This window comes from Acanthochromis polyacanthus, chromosome 20 (genome assembly GCF_021347895.1).
Source record: "Acanthochromis polyacanthus isolate Apoly-LR-REF ecotype Palm Island chromosome 20, KAUST_Apoly_ChrSc, whole genome shotgun sequence".
Taxonomy (NCBI): Eukaryota; Metazoa; Chordata; class Actinopteri; family Pomacentridae; genus Acanthochromis; species Acanthochromis polyacanthus.
The window spans coordinates 15,355,491-15,376,280 of NC_067132.1; the positions used below are offsets into that span (position 1 = coordinate 15,355,491).

The 20,790-nt window shown below is 40.5% G+C and overlaps 1 protein-coding gene across 1 annotated transcript in view; it reads left to right on the plus strand.

Annotated features, from left to right (window-relative positions):
• The window catches only part of LOC110950874 (trichohyalin-like), a 96,348-nt gene that overhangs the window by 51,810 nt on the left and 23,748 nt on the right, over positions 1-20,790 (plus strand). Inside the window, exons 8-18 of the mRNA XM_051940456.1 lie at positions 4,181-4,264; positions 4,605-4,772; positions 4,947-5,030; positions 5,753-5,920; positions 7,978-8,208; positions 8,329-8,559; positions 10,615-10,716; positions 11,021-11,097; positions 11,403-11,547; positions 12,963-13,197; positions 19,258-19,342. Of these exons, the coding sequence (XP_051796416.1) occupies positions 4,181-4,264; positions 4,605-4,772; positions 4,947-5,030; positions 5,753-5,920; positions 7,978-8,208; positions 8,329-8,559; positions 10,615-10,716; positions 11,021-11,097; positions 11,403-11,547; positions 12,963-13,197; positions 19,258-19,342 (1,610 nt within the window). The remainder of the gene's footprint in view (positions 1-4,180; positions 4,265-4,604; positions 4,773-4,946; positions 5,031-5,752; positions 5,921-7,977; positions 8,209-8,328; positions 8,560-10,614; positions 10,717-11,020; positions 11,098-11,402; positions 11,548-12,962; positions 13,198-19,257; positions 19,343-20,790) is intronic.

Below are 20,790 nucleotides of genomic sequence, written 5' to 3' on the forward strand. Positions count from 1 at the left end.
GAAAAAAAGGGAAGCAGCATACAGGGTTCAATCCTTTTCACTGGCAAACCTCTTCATTCACAGTACTCTTTTTCACAATGTTTAGGGTAAGAGTGAAGGTCAGGATTTTGCTGGCTATCATTGAGACTGTTCTTACAACTGTCACTCCGTTTATAGAGTGCACATGTAGGACTTGCGTGCTCTGTAGCTCATGTTATATTACAGTAAATGGGCTTTGATGAAAATGACATATTTTAATTAAAACCTCTTATAATGCACTCAAGAAGTTTTCCTACAGGATAGAATCAAACAGTCACATTGTATGTCAAGTCATTTATATATATATATATATATATATATATATATATATATATATATATATATATATGCTGGTTGAATGTGTCTGTGTTTATGTGTTTTGTTGTGCATGCACAGTGTATGCAGTTCCCTCTGCGGTACAGTGTATTTGAGTATGTCTACATGTGCATATGTGTGTGTATGTGTGAGGTTGTGTCTTTCATGTTTGAATTGGTTAAGTCAACGGATGGACCATTACACTCTGTCCAGGGATCTGGTTTCTGCTCCACATCTGGCCTTGCTTTATGCACCAAAACTGGTTTTTCTCTGATGTATTACAAGCTCCCTCTTACACACCCACACATGGACACACACACAGTCACACTTGCAGCTTTGCATTCACTCATGCACAATTCATTCCATCATTGCGTGGACAGTGGTAGTCGTAGGTGTGTGCAAAAGAGAGAGAGCGTGTGCGCCTGCTCCCTCTCGAATATAAATGAAATGGAGAACTTTGCATTAAGTATTTTCCTCTGCAGCTCTAAATGTCCTAACATTAGCACAGCTGAACAAATACTGTCAACACTCTCTCCTTCATCCTAAATGTACTCTGCAGATTCACTCTCCCTTGTACACTGGCTCTCTCTCACTTAGTCTTCTTTGCTCAGAAGAAAAGGAAAGCAGTTTGCCTTTTCTATAGAGAATGACTAGTCCAGTCATTTTTTTTTAGAAGTAGACATGGGAAATGCTTATATTTTAGAAACCACTGCACATTTGCAGTTTTGTTTTATTTCTTCCTGTTTTCATTTAATAGCTTTCTTAGTAGGATGGGTGAAATTATATTTCCCAGACACTGATTTTGATATTAAAGTCCTCTTTAGTCCAGCCAGGACTGTTGTTGAAGGTTGTCTGTGTGTAACTCAACAAAAAGAAATAGTGGAGAGAAATTAAATAAAATCAGATGTTTGCTCTTTTTTATGCAAATGTAATATATTTAAGGACAAAGTCCTCTTTAATTCCTTTAATTCTCTACCCTTTAAAAAAGTCTGAATTCCTTTTTACTTATCCTCCATCTCTATTAGCTGCTCTCTCCATCTCATTAACTCACTCACATCATCATCATGTGAATAACCACATGTTGCAGTAATTCCAACGTGAGGTTAAAGTGTTGCGCTTTTCCGAACTCCCCCAGTGAGAAACTTGAAAGTAGTAAAATCATTAACATCACAAGGGGCTTTGTCTCAGAGAGGATCTACTTCATCTTCCCAGGACCAAAAGTCACACACACAGCTCTCTAGAGGCGCTTTTTTAAACGCTCAGGTCATAAATGCACACAGGAAGAAGAACAAGGGGGGGGGACAGAGTGAGACAGAGGGTGGGAGATCTGGTGGTAGAGGACTCAGTTTCAGGATGTGGACGGTAAAAGTTGCAAAATGTGGCCATAGAGTCTTCCTTTTGAACGGCTTTTTGACTTCAAAACAGTATTCAAATGTGAAGGTGAAGGCCTTTTTTGTCAGATCGGTCTCTGTGACCCATTACTGAGTTTAAAAATGTTTGATTCAGAATACACTAGTGGGAGCTGATCAGTGACTCAAAACTACATGTAGACTTTTCAAAGCAAATGAAATTATGTGCTGTATGAAAGCAGAAATCTGCAAATTTTATTTCCGTGTGTGATGTTCAATCTTTTTGTCAATTTGTAACACCCAGACATTTGTGTGTGTCTCCAGCTTCCTCACAAATGAAGCGATTTTAAGAAGTACGCACTCATAGTTACTGAAAGAATTTCAAATCATACGTTATTGTAAAAGGCCAAGGTGGGTTGATGGGAGGGAGAAAGCAAATAAGAATGAAAGGAGACGGAACGAGTGGTACAACAACATTGAGGGAGTTTGTTGGGGCCTTCAAGGTTGGACATGGACAGACATCGGTCCTGCTCACAATGCTTTACAACAGTCAGAGTAGCTTACTGATTTTTTTCTCTCCTCGCTTTCTCTCTTGATCTCGCTTATTGCTCATTTCTTTTCTTGCCTTGCCACTTCTCCCTTTCATCCACCCCCTTCACTACCCCCTCCCACCCCCAACTGTTCAAATATTATTTCTCCCCCTCCTGTCGTCCTCTCCCCCCTTTTTTCTCCCTCTCTTTATCTTGTCATTGCCTGTCAGTAGGGATTCTATCTACGCTGAGTGTTGTGTGCGTGTGTTATGTGTGAACACATTGAGACTGAGATACACTTAAGAGCTCATTGATTTAAAAATACCTTCGATATTGGAGGTCCCCTCCTGCAGATTCGTTCAGGAGCTTATCACACACACACACAGACATCCACGTAGAGATATGCATAAACCAAAGCGCCACTCCAAAGTTTCTCCTTAAACTTTGTGATTGACCTAGTTAGCGTGTCGTTTTGACAAGTTGTCTGTTTTGACACGACATCCTCCAGTGTTTATCAACATCCATTCTGCCTATCACACACTCACACTGGGAATTCACGCACACACACACACACACACACACACACACACACACACACACACACACACACATTCAAAGATAAATCAAGCTAAGATTTGAAAATTGGCACAAAGTGAGTGCTGTATTTGCTACGGGTAAGTGGAATGACTTGCATTTGTAACACGAATAAAAGCTTTGGTCAGTGTTTTTTTTCTGTGTGAGTGCGTGTTGGCACTATTTCATCTGATGGAACTATTTCATCTGTGGAATGCAAAAACGCAACCTGGATTATTTCTGTCCAGGGTGATACCTGTTTGGTTCTAAGCCTGTACAAGAACATTCATGTGGGGTTTAGCTGCATAGCAGTGTGTATTTGTGTGCACAGTTTTGTTTTTTTTCCCCTCCATTTGCCGTAGCTCAGGTTTAGTGTGTTTAGCGAGCCTGGCCGTCGACAGCCAGAGGTGAGGGGTCAAAGAGCCAAGTTAACTCCATCAATCCCTCCGGACAGTTACAAACGAGCCCTCAACTCTGGTCAAAACAATCCCTGGATCATGCCGCACGGACAGGAGGTGAGGAGGGATGGAGAAACAAAGGGCGATTCAATTTGGCATGAAGGGCTGTTGTAAATTGAAAGTTGAAAATATGTACAATATTAATAAAGAAGCTGTTTAAATTAGACAAAAGCGGACAGTGTCTTTCTCAGTATTAGTATTTTGTAATGCAGTGTAGTGAGACAAAGCCGTGGTCTTATCCTCATGTTATTTAGCATCTTTCTGCATTCAATTAACGTGCCTATGAATTACAACAGTCCTGTGTGTTGTGCTCTTTTCTGGAGATAATCTGACTCATCTTTTGACTTCTAAAGCCTTAACATTTGATAAAATATCCCAAAATGCATGAAAAACCTATTTGACCATACCTGGCCGTTTTTTACTGGCCTCAAACAGAGAAAGACTCTTGTGAACACAGAGAGGAGAGATAAAAAGTCCAAAACATTCCCCTGAGCAAACTTGTGAGGAATCACACCCACGTGAATACACATGCAGACAAGTGCACACAAACGGTGCACACTCATTTGGCATAGAGCTGAAGTGGGTAATTAGGGGAGGTCACCAAGGAAACAGACAAACACAAGCAATTGTCAAACATACTGAATACTCTAGAGAAGGGTTAACAACCATTTCTCTGTGTGTAGTGTCATCTGTGTGTTACCTTAAACAAAAATATGAAAATAAGACTGGAATACGCTATCTCAAATTCTATACACACGCTGACTTTAGTTCCCCCGTTTCCTGAGATACATTTTGTGCTGCCAGTAAATCAAGCAGATGTCACCCGTAACAGTGTTTCATTGTCAAAATTTTATGAAAGATGCATTAGTGTTTTGCAGTTAACAAAATATAGCCCAGCACCCTTAAACTGTGAGGAAAAAATATCTTTGTCTTACAGATACAGAAGAAGGAGATAAAGTTGTGCGCGCTGGCAAGGGAGCTCACAGAACATAAAAAGCAGCTGTCTGAATGCCAGAAAGAGGTAAAAACATCGGCTTCATTATCCACCAAAATTACAATCATCTTTTGATAGGAGTATGACTGAGAATGTTTTTAAGTTAAAAGAACATTTGAAACATATGAAAGCAATGTAATTACTGTATTATGTATTTGGTAATGGAATCAAAATCTGAATCAATTATCATTCCTTTTTATGTGGATTGTATGTTAGAGTGGGTTTTGTTGTCCTTTAATTATTTAATTGTATTACTTAATTTTCTTTTTAGTGTTTTTTAAAGTAGAAATTTGTTGTCCTAATGTGAGTACTGAATTACTGTGAGACAGTTCCTCTGAGTGACTTCATTTTGCTGCATATTTAACAGTTGCTTCGAAGAGAGAAGGCTTTGGAGAAACTGCGTGAGGAAACGGGTGAGCTGAGAGCCAAGATGGAGGACCACAGCAGAGAGTGTGTTCACCTCAACCAGACCAAAGACAGACTGGAGGCTGACTTGGCTTTGAGCCACGAGAAACTTCACACTTCACACCTGGAGGTCCATCTCTCTCCCTGTCTCTGTGTGTTCATGTGTTTGTGTACATAATCATCCAGTGGTCAGAACTGTGTAGCAAAATCTGCACTGATGTTTTTGAGCTTAATATATAATAGTTAAAAAGCCAACATTTGCAGTTTACTGGGAGTTATTCTACGTGTCTTTTCTGTGGTTTAGGTTCGAAGCAGAGATCAGTTAATTCTGCAGCTGAGAGCTGAGATGAAAACAGCTGAACAAAAGCATCAAGGGACACAGGAACAGGTGTGGTGGCTTTTTTTGTGTTGATTTATGTCGAGTCGCACTTCTCGGGTTATAATATCACAAATTTGAGAGATTTTGCTGAACAATGTACGCTGTATAAAATATTATATTTGGTCCTATTAAAACAATTTATTTGAGACATTCCAGCTGTGAAAACTATGTTTTCATCTTTGTTTTTCTTTTTGAGTTTCAAATTTGTCTTAGGGCTTAAATCCAATTCTAGAAGGTACTACAAGGGTCTTAAACCTGTCTTACTATTTTTTTTATTTTTGTTTTTTTCCTTTCATATGCTGAGGCAAGGTTGAGTGAGCACCCTTGTGTTTTTTTTCCTCCAACACTGCCCTGCTTTACACCCACAGAGTTGCACACATCCACTCGAGGGAAGTGCCCAAACCAGCAATAGTCTTCTACTGTTGGCTACTGAGCAGCTCCATTAGAGCAGTGGGAGGCGTAGCACCTTGCTCAAAGGCTCCTCGAAAGCTGGAGCTAAGGAAAAGGGAATCGTTACTCATTCATGTTTGCTGTGCCTACATTTTCCCAGCTGGTCCTGAGACTAAACTGGGAAACTCTCTGACTCAAGCCTGACGCCCTCACTTTCTGGCTACTGCCACCCCCTCACTGTTTTTTTTTCACTCTGTCTGTGTGTGCGTTGTATGCCGACATAAAGTTTTTCCCTTTCCACACTTTTAAGTTTTCATCTTTTTCTCTTTCTTCTTACTCAGGTGACAGCACTGGTGGAAGAGGCAAGACACTTGAACCATAAGGTCAGAGCACACGAGGAAGAGGCCTGTCAGTTAAATGAAAAGCTGAGAGGTATCGAGCATCTGAAAGACCAAAAGGAGACAGAACAACAGCAGCTATACGATCAGCTCCAAATGAGTCAGCAACAGGTAAGGAAGACCTCTCTCATCTCTTCTTTACCCTTTTCTCACCGTACCTACCTACAGGTGAACCTTCTAGTGAAATCTATAAATCAGTTGAACTCTCACCTGGAAGCTGTGAAACAGATTCACAAGACTGAATTGCAACGCTGGAGGGGGACCAGCGCCCTGCTTCACAGCCGATTGAAGCCGAACAACTATGAGCTCAGCCAGATACACAGTAAGCTGACTCTCCGATTGAGAATCGGAGGTCATAAAGCTCAAGGACAGTTTAAGTCAGAAGCAAATCCCCACAAAGAAGACAGATCTTTTGTGCTTTCAGTTGCCAATCAGCTGAGCTATGAACACACGGCAATACATTCTACTGTGTTAATCCAGTAACAACATTAAAAGAAAGATCTGTTGCATTTATGCATCAGAGTGATGTAAATCACAGTAGACAAGCGAATAGTCAGGATTTCATGCCAGTAACAACAAACTGACCCATTTATAGCAGACAAGCTTTATCACGTAGTCAACTTATATATATCCCCATGTAGATCATCTGAATTACTGAACAAGACAGGATGACCCTTCTGTTTATCAAGCTCTCATATCTAACTGGACACAAACATTAATACAGACAGAAGAACAGAGACTTAAAAGATTCAAAAAAGAGGAGAACAATGCAGTTATTATCAACTGAGGGTCAACTTGGGTAGTCCTGTGAACACCATGAATAGTCAAAGGACAGAGTGAATGCGGTTTGTCAGGTCATGAGGGTCAAATGTTTTTTTTTTCCCATCATGTTTAATGAGGTTTGTTTGTTTCTCCAAAGCACAAGCTTCTGATTATGGTCACAAGAAAGCCATAGTGTCCCCATTAAGCCTTGTTACGAGTCCTTTCATCCAGCAACAGAGAAAAATGCAGTCCGTTATTAGTGTTTGGATTGTAGGGTAGTGGATTGATTAAAGGAAAAGAAATACAGTGGCATGGAGCTAATAATATATATATAGCTTTAGTAGGTGAAGTTGGCATATGACAGCTACTTTATATTGTGTGTGTGTGTATGTGTATTTCATAGTGCTACTTTAAAACTGTTACCTTGGATAACCTTGGGTAAAACATTCACCACCTTCAGATAAAATCGAGTGTACATGAACTGAGTCAATGGTTTAAAACAGTACACACACACACACACACACACACACACACACACACACACACACACACACACACACACACACACACACACACACACACACACACACACACACACACACACACACGTACACCTACACGAGCTGTTCAGCTTCTGACTCGAAAATAGAGAATCACAGCTGATGACTCCTCTCCTCTCCTCTGGTTTGTGTCTCTTTCTGTCTTTTCATGAGCAACTTCTCTACCCAGTCATGCTACCTTCTATCCAGTGTTAGTCCTAGATGGGCCCAGTTAATCCCTGGTTAAACCAAGCTGTAGTGAACCACTGAAATCTAACTAGTTGGCTGTCATTAGTTGTAAACCCTCATGTTCTGATCCAGATTATAGCGGGATTAACGTGGATGAACTCGAGATGAGTGTTAGAGCGGGTTTAACTTTCCCAACCTCTCCCCTTGAAAGGTGAGCTGCGGTAGGATTCTTCGTGTAACGTTGGGATTAAGCTTGGTTTCACTTCCTGGGTTCCTCTTTCATTACGACAGAGGTTACTGTAGAGCAGTGCAGCATGCTACAACCATGTTAGGCAAACTAGCGTACTAAACTAGCACTTTGATGATAATGAGGATGGTTGTTGCTGTGATAGTTTCAGCATTTAAGTGTATACTTGTAAGATAATTTATTCTTTTTCAGTTATGCATACATGATGGCTTCCTACTCCTCATGTTGGCTCCTCATTATTTGCAACAACTTCACATTATCACACTTGGCAGCCGTTTAGTAAATTTTCTCAAATCCCAATGATATTCTTTAAAATTTAGCAGTGTTCGAGTCTCTAACACATTTTAGGTCACAGCTTTTCCACTTAAATGAAGACGAAAGGTTTTTTTATCAACAACATTTGTGTTTCATTTGACTGTGTTTGCTTTCAGGTCGAGACATTTAAAGAGAAACTAATGAAGCAGGAGGCTGACATGGAATTTCTTCACCACCAGCTGAAAGGAGCGAAGGGCAAGCTGAAAGAGACCAATTTGCAAAACCAAGGGCAGAAAGAAACAGTGGCGATTTTTAAACAGAAGTACACAGTGGCAATAGAGAAGGTGCAAAGGGTGCAAGGGCAGGTGGAACTACTGGAAGAGGAGCTACGATATTCACAGCAACAGGTGGATCAAAATGGAGTCCATTAGAGCAAAACTTTTTCTACAAGTCTTGTGTCACATGTCTTTGTTCTCCAGTCAAGCTACAGTTTAAAATCTTTCTTCTTTACTATGTTTAATTGATAGCTAAAAGATTCACAATCAGCAGCTCATTCAATAAAGGAAGAGTTGGCTGAGCTAGAGCGGCGCTACCAGGAGAAGGTTGGCCAGTGGGAGAGCTCACAGGAGGCTCTTGACCAATTAGCGGATGAGCTACAGGCCAATCAGAACCTACTGAGGGAGAGTCAGCAAAACGCCGACCATTTTAAAAGCCTGATGGGATCCCTCCAGGAGCAGGTGGACACATTTAAACAGCAGGTTGGGACAAACATGTACGCATTACATCACCATTTATAAACACAGAAATGACAAAGATACACAAACACACATGCACATATGGTACGTACTTAATCCTGCATCCCTCATCTTTTTGGAGACCCCGATTTGTTTGCATCACTAATGAACAATTCCAACATTTTTAAAAACATTTTGTGGAACGCTTTTGTTACACATTTTTTTTATTGTTACTTATGGAACAGAAATAGAACACCTGAAAAGACTGCGTTCCTTGTAATATTTGCATGCTACAGTCAGTGAGGCTGCGTAGAATATAGAATCTTTGTCATTGTGCTTCCACACAGCGAAATTATGATTGGTGACTCCCAGCTATAGGTTAAAAAGTAGAAATAGGCACACTATATACAAGTAAAATTTTAAAAAATACTTAAAAGATAAAAGTATGTTAACAGAGGTAGTGCACATGAGCAGTAGGATGAGTGTAAAGACAATCAGATGGTGACATGGCTAATTCAGCAGCGATTTGGGAAGTCTGTCATTTCAAAATGAGCAGCCATTAACGTTACAATCTTCATAGTCTTGCAATGTATTTTTTTTAAAGGTTACACTTTTCAGGGGATATTACTGGAGGCCTCGGCATAAGGATTTGAATGACATGTTTTAAATTTCACATTAACTCTAAAGGGTGTCTCTGTGGTCTTGCGTGTGCACCCAGGTGCTTACCAGCTCCAGGAGCGCTGTGTGAGTACATGCATGGGCGTACTCATATCATCGTATGCATGTATATGTGTGTGCACAAGTGTGCATTTGTGCATGTGTGCACTGACGTGTGTCACTTAATCTTTTCTTCTTTTTCTTTCTGTTTTATATTTACTACGTCAGGCAACAAATGAATCATCTTTATTACGGAGAAATTTAATTTGGATGAACTTAACTGCTGCCGCCAAGGTCAGACGGGCAGAATGTCATTTTAATCCAATCAACTTTAATCTGTTGGTTATAAAAGAGTTAGGCTGTTGAAGAATGGCTGTATCTCAGGCCCTTTATTACACTGGCTAATGACTTTGATTGTGAGGCGCCTATCAAGAGGTTAGGAGTTCCTATGGTGCTTCACGTCCTGCTAATTTGCTGCCCCATGTCACTGTTGGGCTCAGCTAACCCTAAAATCACTATTGCCTTCGCTCCCTGTTTACAAGAAAATCTAAACTGTAAAGAATGTAAAATACTTATCAGAGTTACAACGTGAATATAAAACCAGCATACAAGTTATAATATTTCACATTTGAGGGTAAATAGGAGAAACGGTAACTTCCATAGTGTGAATATAGCATCTCAGTATCTTAATTCTATCTCCATTCTGGTCCATTTGTATTCTGACTAGGGAATATTTCACTATATCATTAAGATTAATAGTAGAAGACAAGTAAAATTCTCTTCTTTTCTACAAAGATGTCAATTTTTTTTTAAATTAGTTGCATAATTTGCCTATATAAAGGGAACAGCTAATAGACTAAGATTGTGGATAGTGATAAATTAAGCAGTTTTTTTTTCTTTACACGGCAATGTTCTCGGTGAAAGAAAACAATAAGGTACATTTTGCTTTTTTTGTGCAAAGAGGTAACTTTTTGCCATTAAGAGATCACTACTAAGGTTTTTATGTACAATTGCTTATTGTAGTTTTCCCAAACCAGATTGACTTGTTAGTCTTGAGCTTCCTGTGTTGACGTTTGTCAGCTGTGCCGGGAACACCAAGGCCACATGTGCAAATCAATACACAAATGAGTGTAACACATAATAATGCGATTCCTTAATGGCACATCAATGTCATTGTCATTTATTAGTGAAAGAAAATGCACCTAATCTGTTGAAATGCAATTCATTACAAATGCACTCTTTTGTGATTTTGCTTTGTTTCCGTTTTAGAGTGGCTGTTTGTATTTTGGTGGTAACATTATCAGAGTATACCCGATTAAAATCAAACTAAAACAAGCAACTTTTACACATTACATCTTTAAAATGCCAATAATTTTTATTTGTTTTCTCTACATATTTCACTTGCTCTCTCTCTACTCATAGAAACTGACGGTGGAGCGTGACCTACGGCTCTATCAGCAAAGCCATTCTCATTCTGACGAGGAGTATCTCAGCCTGTCAAGACTCAGACAGCAGCTACAGAAGGTAAGGCTGGATAGTGCTGTTGTTCAACATTAAGGACTGCACATTCTACATGTTACATCGCAAAAACAATGAAATGTGTTTGTTACAATTACAGTATTTACAGTCGTTTTCAGTGATAACAACTTAGAAATTTTAATTGTTTCCATTATAACGGTAGAGTTAAAGTTAGTTTTAGATTTACACTGACAAAAAAATTGCTACATTGAAGCAAAATTTATTACATGAAAAATTTCTACATTCTAGCGCCCACATTCTTTGCATGTGTGTGTCTCTGCGTGCGTGTGTGTGTGTGTGTGTGTTTCAGCGCTGCACTGAGCAGGTTGAACGCCTTGCGGAGTGTGAAAAGGCTATTCTTCAGATGAAGTCAGAGCTGGAGAGACAGTAATAACAGAGTCTATAAAACTCTCATTCTCCTCTGCTGATCCTGGTTTCTGTCCTTGTCTTTGCTCTCATGCCCTTCTCCTCTGCCTCCACCCCCAAGTCTTTTCATTCTGTTAACCGTTTACTTACCAAATGGCGCACAATAGGACATAGTATCTTATGAAGAAAATGTAACGTAGTGTATTGAATTAGTTTCTTTTAGTTCAGATAATCTCTTGTCTGTTTAAAATATACATTTTGTTAACTGGGACAATGTGTTCTTTACACAACAGTATGATCAGGCAGTCACTCTTTTCTCTCTATAGAACTCAGGAAAACGTAGGTCTGAAGCAAACGCTTGCTGCTTCTCACCACAAGCACCTGTGCAACCGCAGCGAGCTCGAAGACGAAGTGGCACATTTGAAAAAAGAAGTGACATGCTTCGAGCGTGAGTTGGCGGACACCCAAAAGGTATTAAAGTAACGCATATCTGCTGACCTGTCCTCTAATTTAAAGAGAGCCATATTAATTTGACCTGTGTCCCCTCTACTTCTGAATTCAGACGCCTCTTACATTGTCCTTAAATGTTGCCTGTGCATGCATCTCGGCTAAGGACATAAGGAGGAGTTTCAGTTCAAGTTTCCAAACAGAAGTACTCCAACCACCTCCGGGGGCACCACACACCCACCACTCATGTGATTGTCCTGTGATTGCCTGGCAGAAACAAATTGCCTTGCCATTAATTAAAGCACCAAACGGTGCCAAGGCTGGTGAAATTGACTCCAATTAAGAGCTCAATGGGACACTAAATATTCAAATTACTCAAAGTGGTGACTGTAGCCTGGCAGAGTGCCAACATCACTGGCAGTCTTGGACACATCATTTGTGTGTGTTGTGTGTGGATGTGTGTGTGCGGGGAGCTTTGTATGCGCAGGTGGAAGTTGTAACATTTGATTTTGCACATTAATTTGTTCGTCCTGTGGCACATGCTAGTGAAACACATGTTGCGCTTACCAAGATCATATGCATGCACACATACATTTAGCCTCACAGACACACTCCTGTAGGTAACTGTGGTGTACTCTTTTGCTGTCAGGCATTGTCCATTCATTCAGTCATCTTCCCTGTGGAATAACATATAATGAGGCCATGTCAAGTAGAGACACACATATTGAAGGCTACATCTACATTTATCACATGCATTATGCATGTACACATTATTAATGATTATTATTATGCATATATAAATAATTATACAAGGTTGTAATGCTTTACACAAATGCTTAGTCATACGCTGAGTTCACAACTATTGAGAGTAAGAGATTTTTGAGGGATGTTTTAATGATGTTTTTTTTTTTTTTTGCACTGAAGCCTTGAATTACCCATATAAAGCATCTGGGGTGAGCTGAACGCAAAGAGACAGTTCTTAATACACGTCAGGAGTTCAAGCAGCATCACATTTGTTTACACACTTCACAGTATGTGATGTATGAACTAAATTCAGCAAGCCTTTCAAAACACTTAACACAAAAGTGATGTACTATATACATGCCAAGCAGTTGCCTATACTAAATGTCCACTTTCATGTCCATCGCATTCTCTGTTTTCGGGCTGTAAGTACAAGGCAAATATATATTTTTATTTATTTTCTTTTTAGCTGAAAGTTTTATTCAAGGTTTCCTGTGGATAAAAGCAAATGCAAGTGGCAAAGCAAAATCAAATAATAAGTCATTGCTGAAGACATATTTTAGAGTCCTGTTGATGCCAAATGTGAAGTGCATTCTTAACACAGTCTCATAAGATACTTGATCTGAACAAGGCCATAAACGCCACACATGCATGTGTCACTTATTTAGTGCTCCTCTTGGCCCTTACTTGTGCTGCAGGTACAGGTGACTGTCCGCAGGCAGGCAGAGGAGCTGAAGGAGGCCACACGAGACTCTGCAAGAATGAGTAGGGAGGTGGATGTGCACAAGGGAGAGGTGCAGAGACTTCAGGAGGAGTTGCAGAAGGAGGAGGAGAAGATGAGGAGAGCCATCAGAGAGAACCAGAGCCTGAGTTTCTCCACCAGACAGCTGATGCAGGAGCTGAAGGAGCTACGTAACAAGCACCAAGTGGCAGGTAGCCATCAGTGCATGAACTCACACAAGTTGTTAATGTCATCCATTTGTTTGTTCATATAGCCATCAGCTAATGTCTTTACAGTCAACTGACATGCATAACATATACATATGTAATATATAAATTAACCTGGATTTCACAAGTCAACTTGTGCAGCTTTTTTTATGAAGAGTAGCAATTTTTTCTTTGGTTTAATGTTTGAGCCTCACATCAACCTACTTTTGTTGTTATTTCTCTGAATATTTCCCTGCTGCTGAACTTTTAGTTAACATAGCCCATCAGAAGCTCATCGCCTGCTACAGGAGCTACAGTATGCACTGTCCCCTGCCTTTTTCTCCCTCTAACAGCCCAACACGGTCTCACGGGGATTCGTGAAACTGTTACGTAAATTTTTTGTTTCTTTTTCGTGCGCACCAACACGATTTCGTCATGTTTTTCGTGCCGCTCACCACGAAATGTTTTTCGTGTTGCTCACAACGAAACCCGCTGTGGTAATCACAGCTGAAAGTGGTTTATACCAGCGGATTCATGACGATCTAAGCTGTCCATCGGCGTATACTGCTTGTGTGATCGCGTTTGCGGCCGCCGGCCGCCGGACATTCTTGAAATTCCTATGCAAATTGGGGAAAAAAAAAAAAAAAAAAAAAAAAAAAAAAAAAGGTAAGTGTACCACCGGGTTATGGTTATGGTTAGGGTTATGGTTAGGGACGATGTCATGCAAAATATAGCGTTGGATTCGCCATGGTTTTACATTAAAAATATAATACACACATTCGTTTGAAATACGTTCTGGGTGGCACGAAAAGTCCGCCGTTTAAAATACATTGGTGCGCATTTCGTGGTGAGCGGCACGAAAAACATGACGAAATCGTGTTGGTGCGCACGAAACCGAAACTAAAACTTACGTGACAGTTTCACGAATCCTCGTGAGATCGGGCTGAACAGCCATACTGCTGTAAGCTCAATCACTTAGCTTGAATTAGCCAGCATTGTGGTGATTTGGTTGCTAGTTGTCTCTCCTCGCAGTGTTAGCTCAGACACACACGCATACGCACACACACAGATAGAGGTTTGATTTAATGGCGCACTGCTTTAGCTGTATGGTAATGATCTGGTTTATGTGTGTGTGTGTGCGTGTCTGACGGTGGCCTTTGTAGTAGTGTGTCAGTGCAGGAATGGTGATGGCTGGGTCTCTCTGGGCACAGAAATGTCTCATTAAGAATTAACGTACACATCTACGGTCACGCCAGGCAAACACCTCACATACGCACGCTCACAGCCATTTCTCCCAACTCCCACTGCTTTAATTAGCACATACACACTGGCTCTCCAAGGTACAAACACACACACACACACACACGCACACAATCACCTATTGTCCGCAGAGAGATGAATCTGAGGTCTCTCTCTGTGGCAGACAGTGGCTGGCTTGCTCGGTGAACACTGCTCATTAACAAGATAGAGACAGAAGGACAACGCTGTGTAGCTTGGCCTTTGTCTGTGATCAAAACGCATTCCCTCAACTCTACTCTCCACACAAAACCACATATTATTCAGCTTTTACCTTCAGCAAATACAATCCAGCAATGTAGGGCCTCATTGTAATGACTTAAGAAGAATAAAGATGCATTATTGTAACAAAGGGGACATTGTTTACCTGGATATAGCAGTGGTCTGAATAAACTGGGTGAGGAGTCAGCTTGAGAAATTACTGTCATGAACAAAGGGCCTTTTTATTAACATCGAGGTTCTTTCTGTATTGTGAAGACTTCGCATTGAGTGGTGATAATTCTGTTTGTGGCTTGATAACGGTAGATCCGGATGGAGTGGGTTGTGAAAATGAACATGTTAGAATGCAGATGGATAGAAAGTATAGACACACAAACAAAGATGTATAAAATAATGAGGGAAAGAAAGCTTGCTAGTGGAGACTCTTCCCACCAGGAAATTTACGTCATAAACACTTTTTTTCATTACTTTTTCATTGCTTTATGTACCTTATTAACCTGGTGTATTGTTGTATGTTGTATATCCAGTCATTTGTGAGTATATCATTCTGTACAACTACATGATTATTCAGCTAATAAAAATGCAATGAAATATTAACACAGCACCAGCCAATATCAGCTTAAAAAACCAATAATCGTGTCTGTCCAAAATAATTTTGCTGCTCCTATTTGGACAATTACGGATAGAAACTGGCATTTTTGTGGACTATATCAATTTTCGTTTCATCTGTAACCCTGTTTAGCTGTGTGAATTCTGCAGTTTGCAGGGTGTGTACACAAATGTAGTTGGAATGTGATGGCTATTATACTGAAAGGTCTCTGTGGCCAGATAAAAAGAATGAGTTGGGAACCAGGGAAGTGTCACATGGATGAGATTGAAGTGTCTGAAAGCAGCTGGATTCAATCAGACTGTGTCAGGATAGGATGAAGAGACTGGAAAGAAGGGAGTGATTAAAAAGGATAGAAAAAAGTCCTTAAACTTGGCGTATGACTGTATGTGTCAAGTTTGCTGTCACTCTGTCATATATGGCTCTTGAAGTGTGCTGGAGAGAGTGCCTTACATGCAGAATGCTGCTGTTCTTATTGCAGCACATATAGATGATTACAGAAAACAAATATAAAGGTGCAGATGAAGAAAGGCTGTGGTCATAATCTGTTCAGGCAAAAATCCTGTGTGGTGAAATCTAAAAGGCTGTCTTTATAGCATGTGCCTGTGAAATTCAAGCAGGGATGGATATTCAAATGCGACTGATAGTGTCATCTTACGTCTTAAATAAAATGTGCTGTAAGGTGGGCTATAATGCAAAATAAATGTGATGCTGTGTGACAACAAATGAAATAACCGCATAAACAAAAACACTATATCCTTGTTTCCACACTTCCACGAAAACAGAAATGTGATATTACCACCCCTCTGTGCTGCTGATGTGCATCTGCCTAAAGATGATGAAATCATTATTTTGTGCACATATGTGTGTGTGTGTGTGCGCGTGTGTTTGTGCGAGTACGTGTATATGTGTGTGTGCTGCTATCCAATCTGGATCCCTGGACACACACGTGCACAGGCCTCTCTCCTCCAATTCACCTCTATTACTAGCTATAATCCCATTTCACACTCTATCGATCCCCAAAACTGTTGTTCACCGGAACCAGCAGCAAACACTGGCATTTCTCCCCATCATTTCACCACTATTGTTCTTTATTACACAAAGAAGCCGCCCCCCCCTCCCCCCTTTGTCTCAGAGCAAACTCAGCCCCGCTGAAATATGAATTATAAATGTATGGCTAATAAAAGAGAAGGGGGGAAAGGGAGAGAGAAAAGGGGAGAGAGTTAGGGATAGAGAGAAGTGGTTGGTAGAAACATCAGAGAAAATGACTCCTTTACAAGAGTCTATTGATCAGTTTCTATCAAAGGGGGATGTCAGACATGAGATTACCTGGCAGTTTGAGCATTAGGTGCCGTGTGTTATAGCCCCGGGCCCTTGTACCGCTGCCAGAGGATTGTAAATAAAGCGGAGAGGAGAGAGCAAGAGGGGAGTGTGTTGGGGTGTATGTGTGTGTAAGTTTTAAAGTCTATGTGTGTGTTAGTCTTTGTCTTTGTGAGCATTCACTGTTGTGTGCATATGAGGTTTTTTTTCTTCTTCTTGTGGTGTATTTGTGTGCATGACGGTGTGCGGCTGTGTGCCTGCACCTTTTGGCTTATACCCAAAAGCAGTGTTGCAAGCTCATGAAACTTCAGAAAGAGAGAGAAAGAGTCTTGGGAGGCTTTGGGACGTCTCTCGGGAGCACCTTAGCCAGCTATGAATCCCCCAACAAAGCCAAAGGAAGCTCCCATGAAGCCTTATGAAGCTTTTATGAGGGCCAGGCAGGGCCCAGCCTAGCCCCAACCACTGATTCAGGGTTAGCAAGGTTTTCATCCTTCTCATGTTAAAGGTTAGCTGTGAGAGCAGGGTAATCTGACCGCAGATCTGTGATTATAGGCTGATGCTGTATGATGGGCTTTGAAGCTCCTACGAAGGCGTTGAGAGGGAGAGATCGAGAGAGAGTTAGATTATGGACTAATGTCACAGCATATGTTGTGAAGCCAGAATAAAAGGGTCAAGTAAGGGAGAAGCCAGAGATCTTAGATCTTGTGGACTATTGTCATAACTTAACTCATGAAGCCACTAAAACAGGTTGTAAAAGACCTCAGACCTGAGAATATGGACTCTTCTTTTACTGAGATGTGTCAAGAAATCCACAATCCTCTGCAGAGCCTCGATTTATGTGGAAAATGTTGTCAGTATTTGGTCATCAATCCCCCACTAAGCTAAACATACCCCACATCTTATCTATTTGTCTAAAGTAAGCACTTGGTGTATGTGTGTGCTGCAATGTGCTTTGCAGTCATCTGATTTTATATTGCTAAAAAGTTTTAAGTACTAAAGTAAGCTGTCTGTTTTTCACTTAGTTTTCCTGTGTGTGTGTCCGCTGTGGGTGCACCTTTCACTAATGCATGTTTGGGTGCAAATAGGAGAGTTTGTGTAAACGGTCAGTCTGTGCAGCTAATTGCTCTCTCTGTGGCCTCCCCTGGTGGGAGGTGTCACTGAGGTCACCTGAAAACTAATGCCTTGAATACGAATTTGATCCCCATCTCAAGTTTTCACATCTCTGCTTTATTGATTATTGAGATTCATAGCAAACTTTCACCTTGAGGTTCGGTAAAATAGCCCATGCAGGGCACATGCATACACACACAAATACAAGTGTTTGTGCATCCGTTAAATATTTAGCGATTCCAGCTGCAGCTTCAATTTTCCTACAGCTTCAGTTTAAACATTTTCAACGCTATAGAGCTATAAGCTACAAATTAATCAGTTTTATTCAATTTAAATGTTTTCTGTATTGTTTCCTTTATAGTATTGGTTTTAGCTGCCATCTGTTCAATCTGTCATACAGCCACTATCTCAGCATGGTTTATGGCCTTTAAAGCATTATAGAAATACACTAAACATTTCTCTATTTCTATTTCAGACACTCAAATACACATGCACACAAAGTCAAGGTCTGTCCTGTAAATATTCAACACACACACACACACACAGACACAGGACAGGAACCTGCACACCTCTTCATATTCAGCGCACACACCTTCTCAATATTCACTAGCCTTGGCCACCGATGGCTGACAGTTTATGTTATATTCAATGAATACTGAATTTAGTGAAAAGGTTTTAAGAGCTATGAAGAAACATTGACTCACAAAACAGCATACAGAACAAAAAAAATGGGGGTGGAAGGAAGCGAATCCTAATTTTTAAATTCAAACTGCAAAGGGCCTGCAAAGCAAACCTAACCAAGAAACCTGACTAGTGGTTTATTATGCACCCGCTCAGTGTGCTAAACTACTAAGTGTAGGACAATGGGGTTTTATTGCATGTAGACGGAGGAGACGGCTGAAAAGGGAATGTGATTGAAGGGCTGCAGTCAGGGGTATGAGCTCAAGTGGCCTGCTCAAGGTAAAGAGTGCCATCTATTGACGAAATCCGGGAGCACTTCTTTTGTCTCTTAACAAAAAGGCTGCTTCTCCATCCGAGTGTAAGCAGTGCAATGTGTTCATTCCTTCCCTTCTCCTCCTCTGAAAGGCATTCGGTGCCTCTCCTGTGGCAGAGTTCTTCGTTGGCTTTGAAGGTGACTCGCGGTTCATGCTTTCCCACTCATGGTGAACTTGATGAGGAATAATAATCATGTATGTGTATGCAGGTTTTGTGAATCAATACATTAGCCTTGGTCTGCTGGAATATATGAAGTACTGTGCAGGTCTGTTGTCATCTTGCATATTTGTCTCTTTAAAGAATTTTAAAAAAAAATCCTCCCCCTTTCCAAGAGCATCCAAGACAATTTATTAATAACGTATTACAAAAAAATTGTTTTCTGTCATATAGTAGTTTGAATAAGGCCGAGTCTCTAATGAATCTTAACTAAGACCGTCTGAAGTGAACTGTTGCTCTTCATCTCACACTTTTTCTTCGTCTCTCCTCTCTCTGCCCCCCCTCCCCTTTCTCCTGCTCAGTGGAGGAGTTGGCAGCTCGTGCAGAGGAGGCGAGGCGGATGGAGGGGTGCCTGAATGAAGGAAAGCTAGCAGAGGAGAAAATAAGGTAAGAAGGGAGGGAAGGAAAGAGGGAAAGAAGCTTCCTCTCTTATCCCATTCCCCATCGTCCCCTGTGTAAGCCCGGTAATCAAAAACATTTTGACTTTTTACGTGCGGCATACAGTAGGCTTTTTAACTGAACATGTGTTGAACAGAACAGCCCTAAGCTCTAAATGCGCACATTGTTGAGAGAGTCTACAAAGCAAAATGCCTAACTTTTTGGTTTATCACACATTTTATTGTTATTTCTGAGTAATATCTGCTCCATTTTGCGTCTGTTCCTGACTTAATCTAACAGAAATATCTAAATATATATGGATGGGACATGGTGACTAAGCAGATGTTGGGTCGTGGAGTTCAGAGTTCATAGTTGAGACCCCTGGTTGACCCCTGTGTGTCACCAGAGCTGCGGTGATGACATCAGCAAGCATGTATCACCCAGTAGAGTGTGTGTTTGTGTGTGTCTGTTTGTGCGCGCATAGCTGTGGTTGTGGCTTTGGCTTCGACATGACCTCACTGCAACGGTCTCCGTCTCAGGGAGTTTCTCGGTTAAGTCGAGCCATGGAACATTTTCATCGTCAACCGACAATTTAAAACTCAGTATGGAGACTTTATAGGTTACATTCTGAATTATTACGTTTTATTACATTTAAGCCAATTTTAGGTACTGGATGGTAAAACAATCGCTGTGTCTGCATATTACATCCATTTACAGAATCATGCTGTTTACTGTTAACCCAGTATTATCTAATAACTGCAAAGACATGAAAGGTTTTTAAGCAACAACACCATACTAATGGCTTCCATCTGTGCTGTGGGAAATCCCCTCCTTTCTCCACAGGATGCCTCCTCTCTTTCTTTCCTTTCTCTCTCCCGCTCTGTTCATCCTATCATATGTTCTCTCCATGGACCAATCTATCAGGCGTTTTCTTTCCTTTTTGTTTTGGCTCTCCTACTTCTGCTTCAGCTTTTACTACCCCTGAGTTACTCTATTAGTATCCGCTTGAAAGTTGCTGCTGAAACATTCAGTCAATGGATGTGTGTAGTCGGCCATAATTTATTTGGATTATATATTTTAGGATTTATACATTACATCCTCTTCCAATCATTTGAGAAGAAAATTAATTAAAATCGCCAAGTTCTTGCTGGTTATGCCTTAATAACTACCCAGATTTACTTTTTCATATCATTTTTATGATGAATAAAAATTTTTCCTCATTCGTTTTTTTATTAAAAAGGGAAAAACGTATGAACTCGGTGGCTTAGAGGTGTTGGCCATCTCTTGCTCTTGTGTTTCTGTCAGCTCTCTGCTGTCCACTATTTAACAAGGGCAAAAGTTATAAAGTAATACTGCATTTATTAGTAATCTCAAATAATTCTCAAGTACTAATCCTGATTAATGATTTGGGTGTTTGTTTGTTTTTTAAAACAAATATTCATTTGCCTCATTGTCAT